At 37.7% G+C, this 17610-nt stretch overlaps 1 protein-coding gene across 4 annotated transcripts in view; it reads left to right on the top strand.

The window, feature by feature from the left end:
• Nucleotides 1–17610, top strand: part of TTC7B (tetratricopeptide repeat domain 7B) — a 127371-nt gene that overhangs the window by 43052 nt on the left and 66709 nt on the right. For all 4 annotated transcript variants that reach the window (XM_054067858.1, XM_054067857.1, XM_054067856.1 and 1 more), the window contains exons 6-9: nucleotides 3873–3951; nucleotides 4728–4900; nucleotides 9289–9352; nucleotides 14494–14631. In XM_054067858.1, coding sequence (XP_053923833.1) covers nucleotides 3873–3951; nucleotides 4728–4900; nucleotides 9289–9352; nucleotides 14494–14631 — 454 coding nt within the window. The remainder of the gene's footprint in view (nucleotides 1–3872; nucleotides 3952–4727; nucleotides 4901–9288; nucleotides 9353–14493; nucleotides 14632–17610) is intronic.

Raw genomic sequence — 17610 nt, 5'->3', positions numbered from 1 at the left:
TTGGAGAAGAGGCCAGCTCCCTCCTCTCCACAACCTCCTTTCAGGTAGTTGTAGAGAGCAATATGGTCTCCCCTCAGCCTCCTCTTCTCCAGGCTAAACAACCCCAGCTCTCTCAGCCGCTCCTCGTAAGACTTGTTCTCCAGCCCCCTCAACAGCTTTGTTGCTCTTCTCTGGACACGCTCCAGAGCCTCAACATCCTTCTTGTGGTGAGGGGCCCAGAACTGGACACAGTATTCGAGGTGTGGTCTCACCAGTGCTGAGTACAGAGGGAGAATAACCTCCCTGGAACTGCTGGTCAGACCATTTCTGATACAAGCCAAGATGCCATTGGCCTTCTTGGCCACCTGGGCACACTGCTGGCTCATGTTCAGTCGGCTGTCAACCAACATCGCCAGGTCCCTCTACTCCGTGCAGCTTTCTAGTTAGACTTTAGCGCTGTAAAGTCCTAGTCTGTAGCACTGCACAGGGTTGTTGTGCCCCAAGTGCAGGACCTGGCATTTGGCCTTGTTAGACCTCATGCCATTGGTCTCAGCCCAGTGGTCCGGCCTGTTCAGATCCCTTTGCAGAGCCTCCCTACCCTCCAGCAGATCCACACTTCCACCCAGCTTAGTGTCATCTGCAAACTTGCTGAGGGTGCACTCAATGCCTTCATCCAGGTCATTGATAAAGACATTGAACAGGGCCGGACCCAGTACCGAGCCCTGGGGAACCCCACTTGTAACTGGTCTCCAGTTGGAGTTAACTCCATTTCCCACCACTCTCTGGGCCCAGCCATCCAACCAGTTTTTTGCACTTTGTGTTGTCTGAAATTACCGAAAAGGTTTCAGCTCTTGAGAGCATGTTAGTGTACCTTAAAATTCATTGTCTCAAGAATGAAAGGGATCTCAAAGTCGTTTACAGACACTGTGGGATGTTTTTCTCTAAGTTAACTTTTGCTCTGGCATTCAGTCAGCACTAGTGAAACTGCTAACATGAAGACACACTAGTGAAAAGCAGGTAAAATTTGTGTGGTTCCTAGGCTAGGTGGGAAAAGGATGGGCCAGAATAGCTGCCACACTCTTCTTTTCAACATTACAAACTGTTAACAAATACAGGAAATGTACTTAGCTAAAAGCAGTGCAGTGTGGAGATCTACCATATTGTTCATGGTATATTTTTGCTTCATTACTTGTCTCTTAAAGCATTTAACTCAATTTTGGGGTTACTTAGATCATAGTTTTGAAGTGAATTTTTTTTTATTATACTTCATATAGAAGATGCTCAACAAGTCTGTGTTGTGTTTGTGCTTACTTGTGCAATGGGTCAGTGTTAAATGCTTTATGAAGCAAAACCTAATTCTATATTTTAGGGTTTTTGCTTGTACAATTTTACTGCTCTTTCCATGATACAGTAGAACTTCAGTCACAAGCTTCAGTCCCCTGCAGATGCTTATAAAAATGTGGTAGGTAACTAATAACAACGTGTCATGATGTTCTTTAGGACTTCTAACAGTTGCATACTTTTTCATAGACTATGTTTTTCTTCCTGTAGCGCATCAAAAGACACAAACTTCATATGGCAAAAAATCCTAATTCCTAAAATTTCATAAAGATTTAAATTATTGTGATTTGAAGTTCTACTACGTGATATATATTTCATCTGTACTGGGAAATTAGTGTTTCAAGCTGACGAATTTTTGCTGTTTGTTTTGGTTTTTAAATCTTGCTATGAGGGCACATCTGTGACTTTACAGTGCAGTCCTTGAGAGAAAGCTCCATTCATGAGAAATATACACTTTGAGCAGAAGACTTAAAGCTGGGATTCCAGTGGTCTGGTTTTGGTTTTCTAAAATATTTGGCATGTGGTATTGCTGAAAGTTTGTATTTCAGATTTCCAAAGGTGCTGAAGGTATCCAGCTTCCATTGAGTTCGGAGATTTCCTTAAAATCTGGCCTACTGACTTTCTGTACTTGCCTCCTTAGTACATGAAGTGGGTGTCATATTCATTAAAGCTTAAGAGTCCTGCCTGTGTGAAATGTCTAATGCACTTGTTTCCATGTTAGATGTGCACACAAGGCAGATTTTCTTTAATACGTACTGACTGGTCACTCTGAGGTCAAGCTCTGCTGTACTGTGTGGACTTCTTACAAACAATCTTTATTTCTTGTGTGACTGGTGGTTATTTCATTTTAACCAACTTGTGGCTGGCTTTGACGTAATTTTCAACCTGTCTGTGCAGGTTTTGCTAGTTGGAAACGTTATTTCTTCTTAAATGAGCTTTTATATGAAAGTACTTTAAAAGGTGAATTTGTGGTATTGAAAGACGTCTGTCTGCTGGAAACTAAAGTTTCTGAAATACACTGATAATCCTTCATTATATAAAACAGAACAGAGGTGACCTCTGTCATGTAATCTGAAAAATAAGATAAATGAATAGGTCTCTAGGTAAAGCGATAGGAGTTCTACAGTTCTATAGCAAGATCAGGGCAGCCTGTTCTCGTGGGGAGGTGTCCTTGCCCATGGCAGGGCAGTTGGAAATAGATGATCTTAAAAGGTCCCTTCCAACCCAAACCGTTCTATGATTCTATGATCTCTTGCATCAGACACCCTGGTTTCAGGAGTTCTGCAACTAAATATAAAGAAAGTATCTTTGTAAAAATGCTGGCATTTTTGAATTTGTACAAAATTGCAATTCAGAAGATCAGTATTTTCAATACATCTGTAAATAAAGGCATCAGAGTGAGGGAGGCAATTTCAATGTCAGCTTTATAGTGCAGTGCAATAGTGCTTTTACTTATGAAAAGCCTTATGCAGTATGTAATACATCTTTCTCTTTTGAGCCCATGTTAGGTAAATGTTGTGCAACTTGCACATAAAATCATATCTTAAGATAATACAACTACATGACATAACAGCAATGATCTAATGCAAAACAAGCTTTTGCTAAAATATTTTTGTTTTGCAACTAAACTTCAAATAGTGAAATATCTGTCCTCTGTCATGTGTTGAGTTTGCAGAATTCAGTTGTTCAGCTCAGCAAAAAGCCAGCCCAGTCCTTTACCAGTTCAAATCCAAACTTTATTAATAAAAAATATTCTCAACTGCTTTTAAGTACAGTAAAAGAACAGGTTGCTGAGATAACTGATACAGTGATGAAGATAAAACTGTGAGGCCATTCAAAATAATCTGTTGTTTGAGAAGAAAGTTCAGATCTACTAAAACTGTTAGTGTGAATCCTCTCAAAGGGTCTTGAATCTTTTTGCAAAGGCTGTTTAGGCAGCAGAAGTGGAAGAAACATAGACAAAGCAATCTAAGTTGCAGAAGTCACACAAAAAGCCAGCCAGAGTTGAGAACGGAACACTGATCCCCAGTCCTGTTCTCGCCACACAGTGGGCCTTGATGTGTTTGTGCTCTTTCCTCTCTGAAAAGAAGTGTAAAATGTTACATTACTTTCACTGAGGATTACAAGATTTACTCCTTTTTTATTTCCCTATTTCAAGGTATCGGGAGGGAGCTAAAATGAAATATTTGGGGTTTTTTTTTCCGAAAATACTTTGAAGCCTAATGTAATTGAAAATTAAAACCTTTGTAATGCCAAGACCAACTTCAATTTTATTTTTTCCCTTTTTAGGGTGGTCACATCTTGTAATTTTCCTTGCTTTCTCTTGAGCAATCTACAGATCATTAAAATGATTCTTTTTTTCAGTAAACTGACAGGGAATGTTGTTGTAGTCAGTGGAGGACTTTCCAGATAAATGAATATATGTGTATCTCAGAAAGGTGATGATGAGGAAAATTAAGATAGCATGGTTTTAAACAACTTTTATCGAGTAATCTGTTAAGGCGTTACTAAATCCAAATTGGAATGTTGTCAAATTCTATGTTTATATACAGGAACTTTACAAGAGGAGTTGGTAGATTTAGAGAGTTGCTAAGAGCTGTTGAAACAAGAACTACACAAAATCTGCGAATGGTAAGTTATATTAAACCAGGTTCCTATCACAGCATCTGAATTTTAGTTGGCAATTAAAGCATTAATGTAGTGGGTGAGTTAAAGACAAATAATCAGATCCACAGCAAATTAATTCAGACCTGTTATCCACTCCTTTATGAGGCTATATTTCCTGGTTTAAGTAATAAAAATCATAAAAACTGATACCTGGACTCTTCTTTATTTCTCTTTCCTGTGTGTGGTTACATTTAAAACCTGATTGGTCTCTGACTGATACTTTCAGCCTTCCCATGGGCTGCAGTTCCTTCAGGGAATATCAACCTGCTCCACTGTTGTCCTCTCAGCAGGCTGAAATGTGAACATCTGCTCCACTGTCATTGTATCCATGAACGGCAGGGAAATACCTGCTCCACTGTGGTCTTTCCCATGGAGACGTCTTCTGCAGGCCTGGAGAGGCAGTAGAGGTTATTGAGCAAAAAATAGCTGAAAACATACCCGAATGTGCTCCTCTCACATGAGTTGCGCATGAGTTGGTGGTGTTGATACTTCGGAAGTATCTGGATTTAACTGATAAGATTACAAAATTGTTTGTCACCACCATACTTTTACTTTGTGTTTAGAGAATTGGACTGGGTACTTGTACCTTTCAAACAGCAGCATCCCTGGGTGTTTTGAATGTCTTAGAATAACAGAAAATATATTCTGCATGACTAGTTGTCATTTGCAATAATCCATGTGTTTTTGAAGAGTTTGTATTCAACATTTCTAAGGAAAACATTTATCTTTAACTTTTACAGACGATAGCAAGACAACTGGCTGAAATTTTGTTACGAGGCATGTGTGAACAAAGTTATTGGAATCCACTGGAAGATCCTCCTCAGCAATCACCCCTAGATGATCCACTTCGAAAAGGTTCAAATACTAAGAATTACGCACTCAGTAGAAGACCGCGGGTATACACTGGAGAAAAGTATGGCTGAATTTATACCTCTCTTGCTTCTGTAATTGCAATTGTTACCTTGTGTGCTAGGTAATTTAGTTTATATTGCTGAAAATGTAGAAGGAATTGGGCAATGGGAATGGGAATGTTTCCTGCGTTGTGTGTGTTTATGTATTCCCTGAAGAGAACTAAGAAAGCAACTTGCGTCTCCAGGCAGAAGTTTACACTGTATGTATGAGACCTTTTGTTCTTAATTCTCAGAATACTTCTTTTTGTTCTATACTGCAGTGTATGGCAGAGTTAATATCTCATATTATACCTGGGATATAAAAGAAAACATGAACTGGGTGGCAAATCTGAGATTGCATATTTTAAAAGATGAGTACTGTTTCTGGAGCTCAATTCTGCTTTATCAGAGAAAGGAGAGAGTTAGCAATATGGAGATTCAAATTCATCCCTGAAACATTATAAAAAAAACCCAAAACATATCTAGTAATTTATCTAGTAATTTAGCAATTTCAAAGGTATTTCATTTCCCAAAACAGCTACCTTTTAATCTTTTTATGTTAGTTTTGGCATTTCTGTATGATGCCATCTTTTTGTTGAGTTTTATTCTTTCACTCATTCAAATAAGTGGCATGCTATGAATCATTCTTGTGTGGTGTATCCTGTCGTGAATTCTAGAGGCAGCTTTGCAGTGTATCTCTTTGTTCTTGAAAATGCATGATTTTTTTCAAAACCGGTCACCGTTACTATTTGTATTAAATGTGGCTAGGCACTTCCTTGAATTTGAAGTTATAAGTTAATAGCTTTTTGTTTGTTTGTATCTGATAAATGAAAAATAGTTTCTAAGGTAAAGTTGTTTTCCTTAGAAACACTCTGATGGTGCCAAAAATATATGTGAACAAAATTTTGCCCTTTATTAATCCTTGAGTGTAGCTTACTGCCTGAAAGTGGTGGGTTGTATCAGAGCATACTTGTGAAATCCTAACCATTTGGCACTGCCTTTCTTAATTAATTTTTTATTTCGTTGATACTAAGTTTGAGCTGATGAAACTTTGTTGTATGCTTGTTTTCCATAATCTGCAGCCTTTGCACTCCTCAACAACTATTGCTTGCTTATTTCGATATGCACTTGAAAGCACAGAGAGACAGAGAACTGAGAAATAGATTGTACCATTGGAGGGAATGATCTTACCACAGTAGGACAGTGCTAAGCAATGCAGATGGAAAAGATGGAATCTCCATTTAAAGAAGAAGTTCCATTTAAATGTGAGAAAAAAAAATCACAGAAGTAGACGAGGTTATGGAGTCTAGAGAATATCACTGGAGATACTCAAAATCCAACAGGACATGATCCTGAGCCACCTGCCAGGTGACCCTGCTTTGAGTGGAGGAGGGATGTGCTAGATGATCCTCAGAGACCCCTTCCAACCTCAGCTATTTTGTGATTCTGTGAAATCGGTGTGATTTGGGAAAATCTTTTGAGGAGTCTGTTATCTGTTCCATTTGAAATTTTTGACCCTTTTTCTCCAAGGAAATATTATTATTGTTGTTAATTATTATTATTAACAACAGCAGTAATACTTTGTCCATTTGTAGGACTAAACCCCAGGCATTGTGAGTTTTTTAATTTCCTTGTTATGTAACTATGTCTAGGATGTCAAGTCATTAAAAAGCAGTGGTTTGAGGTTAGGAGAAGGTGCAGGCATAGAGTTGAACATTCAGTTTGCCAAAACTGTGAGAGACGACTGTGATAGTCTCTGCAAGTATGTAATTAAGAAACTGTACGTATAGGCAAACTTTCTGGCAAAAAGGAAATACCTGATTTGTGGATACACTGTGATCACTGCACTTAAAAAGTATGCTTTTGTTGCCCAAACTTGAGGAACTCTTTTATGCAGAGTCACGCATTTTCTTTTTCAAACAGCAAATCCTAAAGAACAGTCTGTTGCTCTCTTACAGTGCCTTATTAGTTAATATGAAAGTTTTTTTCCTTCATGTGACCTTGTTTTGTGCAAAAGAGTCTGCTTCTATGGTAGATTGCTTATAGAAATAACCTAAATAAAATTTTGAAGAGGTTTTTTGTTTTAGTGTTCACAGTGTAAGAGTAGTAAGCCCATATAATTATGGTGTCATTATTACTAGCAAGTAGAATGGCCTCTGTCTTCAAAGATTTCTCCTTCCTTGCAGGTTTCTCAGGCTCAGTCTTTCAAACTTATGTTCTTCATTTTCAACTCATTCTCAACTCATCTTTTTGTAGAAACATGCCTCTTGGCAAAAGTGAGCTTTGTTCAATGCCATCTTCTTGTTCTTGGGACATCCAAGTGAGAAGTTCCACAATTTCAACAAAGCGTATAGTTAAGTCATTTTCTGTCCTTGCATCAGAGTGATTAGTACCAGATTACATAAATTGTGTCTCATCTCCAGCAGTGATTGAAAGCAAGTACCTAAGACAATGACTAGCAAGACAGACATACAGGAAACTTCTTCCTAGGTATTCATTTGATCACCAGCTCTCAGTCTGAGATGTATTTTTTTTTCTAAATATACTGCTTAATATATTACATAAGTACATTGCATTCTCTTGAGGATGGTAAATGTTTGGCTAATACCATTTATGATTTTGTAGATCTCTGTGTTACTGCCTCCTCAGTTTTCTTTATCCTCAGTTGAAGTGTTAAACTTCTTGGTTTGCCTTTGGTTGCTAGCCACTTCATGCTTCCAGTTGCCTCTTTTGCTCTACCCTTACCTTGGAATTACCTCACTCATGTGCCTGCATCTGTCAGGAAATGCAGGAAATGTCTGAGTTGAGTCAGCTAAATTGAGCTTTTTACATGAAAAGGTTTAAGATATTTCCCATTAATTTCTGGATGAAGAGGATCTTCACTTTTAAGAGAAACATCACTTATTTACCAAAATGCATTCAAAGTTGTAGGGTAAAATAGCGTTCCCTTTCCTTTTGAGAAGAGACTTTTTACTAGTTCTCTTTGGGGCAACTTCCCTTTTATCTCCGAGAAAGTAATTACCCATCAACTATTTCCAATCTTTATTCTTCTTTCTGGGAACCATTGCCAGTCAATCAGGTTAAATCTGCTTCCAGGTTACTAAATTCTGCAAAGACTGGGTAGGTAAAAGCTTTCTGCCTCCTCTTCAGTCCTCATTCTCTGTCCTGGATAGTTCTCATTCATGGTTAACTGTGTTTTGAAATTTCTTTGCTATGTAAAAATAAAAATGTCTTCTAAGATTTAGAATACTCTTCAAAATCTGACAAGCACTTTGCATTGATTAAAAAATAAAAATCCAACAACAAAACAACTGCCCTGGAGCTTTAATTGCTGTATGTTAGCACAATGCGTTCACAATCTTGCTTTCAATCTGCCTGGAGTTCAGGTTTATTTTAGGTTACATTTCCTTTCAGGCATTTGATATAAATTTGCTTAAATTTATAGTGTTTTTTTAAAAAAACAGATGCTTTAATCTCAGACAAGTTTAGTTTCCCATCTGTAATTTATTGTAGCTTAGGCATCCTTGTAGCTATACAAATTGCTTGTAAACAAGAAGTTATTTTCTATGATTAAACAGTTAACTGTGGAACTATTGTCCTGTGTTACCAGGAAGTAGTACTTGTGCTAATTCAGAAACAGTTTAGAGAAAGAAATCTGGAGAGTCAAAACACAGTCACTGTTTTTGCGTGTGTGAGAGAGAATGAATGAAAATTCCTACCAGTGCAGATTACTTTTGTGTGTCCGTCAGTTTAGAAAGATATTCAGAAAGCATCTAGTGTTCAGAGAAAGCGGTAAAGTTTGCAAACTAGTCAAACCTTCAGTATTAAGTCATAACAAAGCATTCTTTGTTAAAACCAAATATTTTAACTGCTTTGGAGTAAAAGTGGTTTTGGAAAGCAGGCAGAGATGGCCATGGCTCTATTTTAAAATGTTCACAGATATTGAATGGATCAAAAAAACAATTCTCAAGCATATGTGGTGAAAGACTAATAGAAGTGTTTAAAATACAGAAGTTACCATAAAATAAAAAAAATTATCTTGTTCTTGTGAGAGAGTTTCTTGTGGCCAGCCTTTGAATCAGTGATGTAGATTCAGCTCAGATAGATTAGGTACCAGAGGCTAGTTAAACTATGGGTACAGTTTCTACAGTTGTTAAATTATGTGCAATTTCTGAATATTTGAATGTGCTCCACTTTTACAGCTGTGGGGTTTTTGTTCTCTTATTGTCTTTGGCCAACTTTTCTGAAATGCAAATTTAGAGCATTGCAAAGAAATGCATTTTAACTGATCATTTTTTCTATGCACATTACCCTCTCTTCTCTTTTCTAGAAGCACTCTTACTGTATTTGTGTACAGTACTCCTAAAAGTAATGTGTTCTGCTGAAATAATTAAATTCTTGTTTTGAACAGCATCTTTTGTCCTCAAGAAAATACAGAAGAAGCCTTACTGTTGCTGCTTATTAGTGAATCTATGGTAGGTAAAATAGAGTGAATGTATGTGTGATCTCTGTGTGTGTGTTTTCCTTGATCTTTCTAAAAGAAAAAGGAACTTCTTTTGTCGTGCCTTACTTTGTGGCTTGTGTTTTATTTTCTGTTAGGAAAGCAGACAGTTACTTCTGAAAGTCAAGCTGCTTTTCCTCTGAGCCAGCAAGATAAGGTCTGCAAGCCTTATGGAGTTTTTCTCCTTTTGAGTGGCTGAACCTAACCTCCTCTTAACCATAGGCAGGTGAACACAAAGCCAGGTCTTTCATTTGGCATCACTTATCAGCATGAGCCACTGTTACACCAGCTGGTTGCTGTTCAGACTCAAAATGTATTATTTTTTGTTGTAAGAAACAAATCACAGACTACTAGAGAAGCATAATAAATAAACATAGCCAAAAAGTGTTTTCCATTGTGCTTGAAACCTCAGATGTCACTCAGATTTGTAAATGATTTTTAATGATACTGGCATTTGGCATTTGCTACTGGATTATTTTTTTAATGCCCTCATTTCCTCAGTAGGTGATCCTTTTCAATGGCCTACTTGTGCCTTTTGTCAGCCTTTCATATTTTCCCCTAGTATGATTTAGTAGTCATTTATCAACTGCCACATACTGACATTCTCATACCAGGTCAGTTATGTGTTCTCAAATGGCAGAAGTGAAAAGCTGAAGTTGGAATTTTTGCTGTTTTTATAACTGGACGGCTGGAAACTCTAGAATCTCAGGCATCATATAGGAGTCTGTTTTGCTTCGTATCAGTTAGACTTAGTCTTTAAGTTCTATAGGTGATTTAAACGCTTTCATCCTCTGGCATAACTTCTGTATTGGTACAGTTAAATAGGATCAGAACATTTAAGTGAACGTTGTCTGTTTGAACAACATATATTAAAGTAGCAAACACTTAATTGTAGTGGAAACTAAATGCCTCACTCCTAGTAATCTGTCCTGCAATGTTCCTGACACAATCTGTCACTAGAAAACTAGACTAAGCAAACGTTTCCATGTATCATGTGTTGGTTTTGCTGCAGTATGTACTTGCCACTAAAAGGGCTGCCTATGACTCTGTAAGAGGCCTGAGCAGCTCATGGCAATATATAGAATTCTGATGTAAGCTGTGGTCATGGTATGATGGGGAAGCAGACCTGGTTCTGATGGATCTGACTACTGGTTATTGTATTTGCATGTGTACTTGCTTGCATATCGGCATTCGGAGTACAAAAAACAAACTGAAGTACTGCTCCTTTCAGGTTAGTTACAGCTTTTCCTTTTTGATTTGGATCTGCCAAATTGTATCAAATGCTCATCACTGTAGAGCATATACCTTTAGCAAGCTTTCAATATTTTTTCTTTACAAGTAATTATTGCAGCTTATCTGAGGCAAACCAGTTTGTTTGGGAGGAGTATAACATCTTTGACATGATTGACTTACTTCGGTGAAGCCATTTTTTCAAATTAGTTTTGGAGGGAGGAAAGGGGAAGATTGAGCATAAAACTATTCATCACTACAAACGTAGCTTCTGAAAGATGAGACCTCTTACTTCAGTTTCAGTGCATGCTAGTTTTCTAGCAGTAGTAGTTATGAAGTAGTATGTCATTTATGATTTTTTAAACCAGTGCTTGGGAAAGAAATAAGAACAGTTGCAGAAGATTGACTAATCATTGGTGTTTTGAGATAGTATTTGTTATTAAAGTGGTATGCTCCATTACTTGCATTGTCTGCATTAGTAAAATCACAGATAACATGTCAAGACTTTTGCCCTTCAAGAATTTATTCAAGTAAATATTGCAAAAGAGAATAAGAATCTGACATATAAGTTGCATTTTGTGGAAGTAAAAGTAATCAAATCACTGTGTATATACAAGCCCTAAATCATGCTGCTAGTTTCAAGGAAGTGGTGCATTCTAGCATCATAACTACTTCTTATTTGGGTCAGATACAGTGCAACGTATATTCAGATAATAGAATCTTGTTAATGGATTATAGATGCTACTTTCGTGTCACCTTGAGTTCACTTAATTTCTGAATTCGGAAAGGATGCTTTGAGTAAGATTTAAAATGTAATATTTAAGAAAGACATTCTCTGGGAAAGATAGTTGTGTGCTTTTCAAATGCTATAATTCTCTTATAGGTACGTTTCAGAGTACATAATGTGTCTTTTAACCACATGGCTGCTTCTAGAGTGTCTTGTAATGCATGATACGGCTACAACTCTCCCATCACTGTTACTGTAAGATGCCCTTATATTCTAGCTGTTACACTTGTGATGTATAGACCAGCCTTTCCTTATCGTGACAGAAATTAGTAGAAAGGTGGGATCTGAAATGCTGACACCTTTACAGCACAGTGCGAGTAGATATTGATGCATGTCAGCTGAGCTGTAGTAACAGAATCACAGAATGACTGAGGTTGGAAGGAACCTCTGGACAACACTTTGTCGAACCTCCCTCCCTACTCAAGCAGGGCTGCCTGGAGTAGACTGCGTCTGTGTCCAGATGCCTTTTGAATATCTCCAAGGAGAGAGACTCCACAACCTCCTTGGGCAACCTGTGCCTGTGCTCAGTCCTCTATTTCAGTTTGTGCCCATTGCCTCAGATCCTGTCACTGAGCACCACGGAAAAGACCCTGGCTTCCTCTTCCTTGTACCCTCCCTTCAGGTAGTTGTACACATTGCTAATATTCTCCCCTGAGCCTTCCCTTTTCCAGGCTCAAGACAGCCAGCTCTCTCAGCCTTTCCTCATAGAGGAGAAACTCCAGTCCCTGATTCATCCTAGTGGTTGATTGTTGGACTGTCTCAGTAGCTCTGTATCTGTCTAGCAATGGGGAGCCTAGAATTAGACCCGGTACTCCAAATGTGGCATCGCCAGTGCTGAATAGAGGGGAAGGATTACCTCCCTTGATCTGCTGGCAACACTCTTGCTCATGCAGCCTGCAAAACCATTAGACTTCTTTGCAGCAACTGCGCATTGCTGGTTCCTGCTCTACATGGTGTCCACCAAGACCTCCAGGTCCTTTTCTGCCAAACTGCTTTCCAAGTGGGTGCCCCCCAGTTATGCTTGTGCCTGGGTTTGTTCCTTCCCAGGTGCAGAACTTTGCACTTCCAAGTCTTTGTTGAAGCCTTTGATGAGGTTCCTGTCAGCTTATTCCTCCAGCTTGTTGAGGTCCTTCTGGATGGCAGCACAGCCCTTTGGCGTGTCAGTTCCTCCTCCTAGTTCTGTATCATAGCCAACTTGCTGATGATACATTGCCCCATCTTCCATGAAGGTTTTGAACAGAAACAGGCCTAGTACCAGTCACTGGGATGCATCTCTAGTTACTGGCTTCCAACTAGACTTCATTCCACTGATCTTTGCCTCATGTGCTCAGACTTATATGTTATTCTTTGCTGATGGTAAAATGCTTGGGCATATCCTTTCTTCCACTGAGGCTTAACAAAGTTATACTGCTTGCCTTTCCTTCAGGCTTAAAGTGTGTCTAGAGTAAGTGTGGCCAGCTGACACATTACAGCTTAACTAATTGTCACTTCATTGTGTCTGAGACCATGGCAGTTCTGAAACGTTGAGCACTTGTTTGTATGTGCATTCTGTTTTAGAATTATGCAAAAAATGATTGTTCAAATAGATGAGATATCTTTAATGCTTTAGTATATCTTTAGTACTTGAGAGGCATTGTCTCCTATAACACTGCTTTGGCATTGTCAGCCTTTTTTCACAAGAAATACTAGTGCATAGCTTGTTCTGTACTTGCAAGGAATTGAGTCACACGGTGATAAAATATGAATTTAAAAAGGAAGAATTTCTTGAAGCTGACTAAATATTTATGCAGTGTAGAAAAGCAAAGCTGAAGACTCCTCGATCAGAAGAAAGCAAAATGTCTGTTTTGGGGTGCGTGTGCGGGGGTGTGTATTTTCAAACCAAGCTGTGGATTATTCAGTTGATAAATCTTGAAAGATCAGTGCATTTTAGGCTCCATGTACCTCTTTGAAAATCTGTTTCAGTATTTAATTATTCTGATTTTAAAGATGTAATTAATATGTTCAGAGCTTAAAATGTTATTCTGTTAAAGCAGTGAAACAATTTATCAGTTCTTTCTATTGTATCACTCCACCCTTCTGATAAAGGGGGAAATAAACTGCTCATTAAAATTTGGTATATTTAAATAAATGTAGTAAGGGAGGGCATGCCCTGTGTAATTAAAAAACAAAAAGAAAAGAATGGGAGGAAGAGAGAGAATAATCTTTAACTTCTGACTTCAAACTAACAGCTATACTAGCGTTAGTACCAATGGGTATGCTAAACATCCAGAAATCTAGAAATAGGTAATGTATCAAGACAAGTTATTTTAGGAGGCTTGATGGTATAGTGGAAGAAGTACTGGATACTTGAGGGTAGATAGTCTGGAACACCTGAATTTTATCCTTTGCTCTTCAACAAGATTTCTCTGTGAGGCATTGTCAATTAATTTAATCCAGTTCTAGCTCAGCTTTCTTCCTCTGGGAAAGGAAAAGTTTAATTGAGGAATAAGGTTTGCAATGTGCCTTTCACAAAATAGGATTGGAAGTACAAAGACTTACTGCAAACATGGCCTGATTCCAAACCTGTGCTCAGAAAAACGGAGAGTTTTTGCTCGTCACTAGTAATTCGTGAAGGTGGTTGTGTGGTTATCTTGGGCAAGTTGCCGCTCTCAACTGAGAGCGTAGAGTCATAATGCTATGAAGAGAAAACAAATTGATTTTCTTGTTTTTCCAAAGATGGAAGAGAAGTTTTGAAGATCCTTCTTAGTATATTTTATTTGAATACAAAAAAATAAAATTAAATTTCAAAAGATGAACATACATTATCTTAAGAAAAACCTTATTTAGTCTCTGAGAACTCTTCAAAAATTTAAAATACATCACCCAATTTATGTAATTAGAATGAAGTAATGACAAATAGATCCATGTAGAAACATAAATCTTTCCACTAATGTATAAAACTGGTGATTCTTGCTGTCTGTCAGTTAGGAGCAGATATTATACTTCTGTATCTCTCATATCAAGTGTTGACTGTCAGTTTTAATAGAATGGTGGTTACTTGAGCAAGTATATAGGTTGGATTACAATGGATGACTTTGTTGTTTCATGTTATGTTTCAGGCTAACCGTGATGCTGTACTGAGCAGAATACCAGAACATGAGAATGATCGTATCATCAGTTTGCAAAATGCTTCTGTAGTCTATGATTTACTTACGATAGCATTGGGAAGAAGAGGCCAATATGAAATGCTCTCAGAGGTTTGTTGATAATAGTGAATATTCAACTGTGACTTCGTTGCTTATTTCTGTTAATCATGTTAATTGTGGTAGTACTTAAGGGCTAAACAAATACAGGACACTGTTGTTCTGACTGCTGTATAAATATAGCAGGTAGTTTCCACCCAAAAAAATTTACTGTCTAAATTCATACCAGTGACTTGAGGTGGTCAAACACACAAATTGTGTAAAAGGTGTGATAAACGTTGAGTGGCGCAGCAGTTCAACTAAGGTGCGTCTTAGCTGAGAAGTTAGAAAACTGATTCCGCAATAGCTTAAACCAGAACATTGTGGTGTTTAGGCAGGGAGGCATGGATCTGCTTAAAAGGATACGTGTTAAATGGAGACAGCAGGAAGGAAAGGCAAAACATAAAAGCTGTTGTCAAAATGGTAACATAAATACATAGAAAAAACATTTGTGATATTTTGTTTCAATAGAAAACAAGTTAATAAAATGGAAATGTATTACTTTTTCGAGTCTGCAGGAAGTGCATTCTGTCTCAAATGTCTTGTGTTTGATCATGCAACTTGCATGTGTTTTATTAGATTGCGACAACTTATTTCTTTAGGAAATTTTCAAGTATCGTTATCAGTTTTATACCTGAGGAACAATTTCAGCTTTTTAGGCAGAGCAGATCTTTGTGCTGTTCAAAACAGCGCTCACCCAGCACCAGGATACTGTTGCCGACCATGATGAATTATTGGTATCCAGAAGGAATACTTCAGCCTGTGTGGTAGGAAGACATATCCAGGGATTGATTTGCTGAGAAATGATTCCTCTCTACTGTAATACAGGACTTCTATTAAGATAAAAATGAAAAAAAATGCCCCATTTCTTCTCTGGTATATCTCTATAGTCACCATTTAATCTGCATCTCCTGTGAATTAAGCTCTGAATTTGGCTATTCTTCTTGAAAGTGTTTCATAGCTGCAAGTTGGGCGCACAAGTCAGTTTTAATCAGTACAATAGAAAGTCTTTCACAAAACTAGGGAGTATGAAAGCTCATACAGGAATGTCACCCTGCAACATAATCTAATCAGGAACATTTCCATTTATTTGCCACTGCCAACATTATCATCTTCATGAAGTTTGAGTCGGTTACACCAAAGCTGCAAGACGTGAGTCTCCATATATTTTAGTCTAGAACTTTTTAAAGGATAGGCATTGACAAGTTTTGTTAAAAAAAAAAAAAAAAAGTATCTCTGATTGCTTTTTTCTTTGAACAGCTGACAACCTTTCCTTTTGGTATACTAGTCTAGCAACTCAGTAGGGGTAGCGTAGCCCTGATTTCCAAATCTGAATCTTTTATTTTGTCTTACCTGTCATGGTAGTTTCTTTTTATTGTTGTGGGAGTTTTATCTTTCTAAACATTAAGCATGCATTATATTAATGTGAATGTCACAGGTTTCTGGGATTCCTTCACTGTCTCCTTTAGGAGACCTTGGGTAGTAATTATGCCACAATAAAACCAGCTTCTTGTTTGCAATCCTTCTGGCCTTGCTTAATAGAGATTTTTTAGCTTCACCAAGAAAGCTAAGAAGTATCTCTGTTCTTAGCTGTGTATCTTGAAGTCTAAGGACATTACCATGAAGGAAGGGTAGGAGGAAAGTCTTGTAGTCCCCTCACCTGGAGAAGAGCATTAGAGCTTGCTTCTCTCGCTGCTTTTGTGATTGTTTCAGGCCATGTAGCTGACAGTTAAGTGCCACTGCCTGTTCCTTTTCCTGCTGTGTTTTGAGCACGGTTGGATCTAACTTGACTTAGATCTTGGATTTCAGAGCCCTGTAGAAGTTGCTTGTGCTGGTGCCGGTCAGGGTTACAAACAAAAGTAGAACTGTGAGTATCGGAAAGTTAAGTGCATCGGTGTCTGACCAGCTTCCTGTTGAGGGGTTTTAGCCACTGTCTTGGGCTTTGCCACCTTTGCACTAGTTTTCTGACTGTGGAAATACTATTCACCTACCAGTTCCAATGTCTTGTTATCACGTTCTGGTTTAGCTGTAGGTGATTACTTAAAGTAGTTAGCTAGGCTGTAAGAACATTAAATGACCAAAGATCTGTCTCATCTCTGTTAAATTATTCTAATTCTGAATCATGTTCTTAGTTGAAAAGGTCACATCTCTTTATAGAGTTTATACACTACAAGCTTTCAATTTCTTGCAGCTTTTTTCACCTAGATCAAAGAACTTTATACTGTCATAGTTTTCTCCTACACAGAAGTACTCTGTCATCAAGTTGGTTTTTAAGCTTCATAGGATATGACATATAGACCTTATCAATGTCTGACCAGGAGAGATATTTTCCAGACCAGGAATTTTCCTAGATACACATCTTTCAACTCTGTAACATCAAGCATATTCTTTTCAGTGCTAAGCATCAAAATTTAGTAATGCGTTCGACTTTACCTTTCCATACAGTGAGTTGTGATTATTTCTAATGCAAGTCTGTGATCTTCTTGCTTGAACTGATGCAGAGAAATTCCAATGGGAAAATAAATGCTATATTGGTTTTCTTAATAACGATTAACTTAATACACATACAATCTGATGATGAACTATAACAATGCAATGAGAAAGAGTTTGTTTTCAGAACCTTTATTCCTTTATAATAATTCACTAAAAATTGAATTTAGTAATAGTCTTGACTGGACTTTAGGTAGTAGGAAAAATTCTAGCATACATTACTTATATGCAGCAAATAATGCACTTCTTGTATTTGTTTTGTTTCATTCTTAGTACTGTTTGCTTTAGGTTCTGTTAAAGAGCAGGGACACGTTACATGCCTGGCCGTGCTTTCTGTAATACTAAGGCTGAGCTCAAATGTGAAAAATATTTCATAGTAATAGAATTTAGCATATACATTGTGGCTATCAGATCAGAAAAGCTGCTTTATGTAATTGGATCCTACAAACTAGAAAGTTAATTGCTGAATCAATTTAATCCATGAAAGTGTTGGACCTTTCAGCT

Source organism: Cuculus canorus, chromosome 5, assembly GCF_017976375.1.
Source record: "Cuculus canorus isolate bCucCan1 chromosome 5, bCucCan1.pri, whole genome shotgun sequence".
In the NCBI taxonomy this organism is placed as follows: Eukaryota; Metazoa; Chordata; class Aves; order Cuculiformes; family Cuculidae; genus Cuculus; species Cuculus canorus.
Note: the sequence above shows the minus strand (reverse complement) of the source record. Positions and strands in the feature narration are given on the sequence as shown.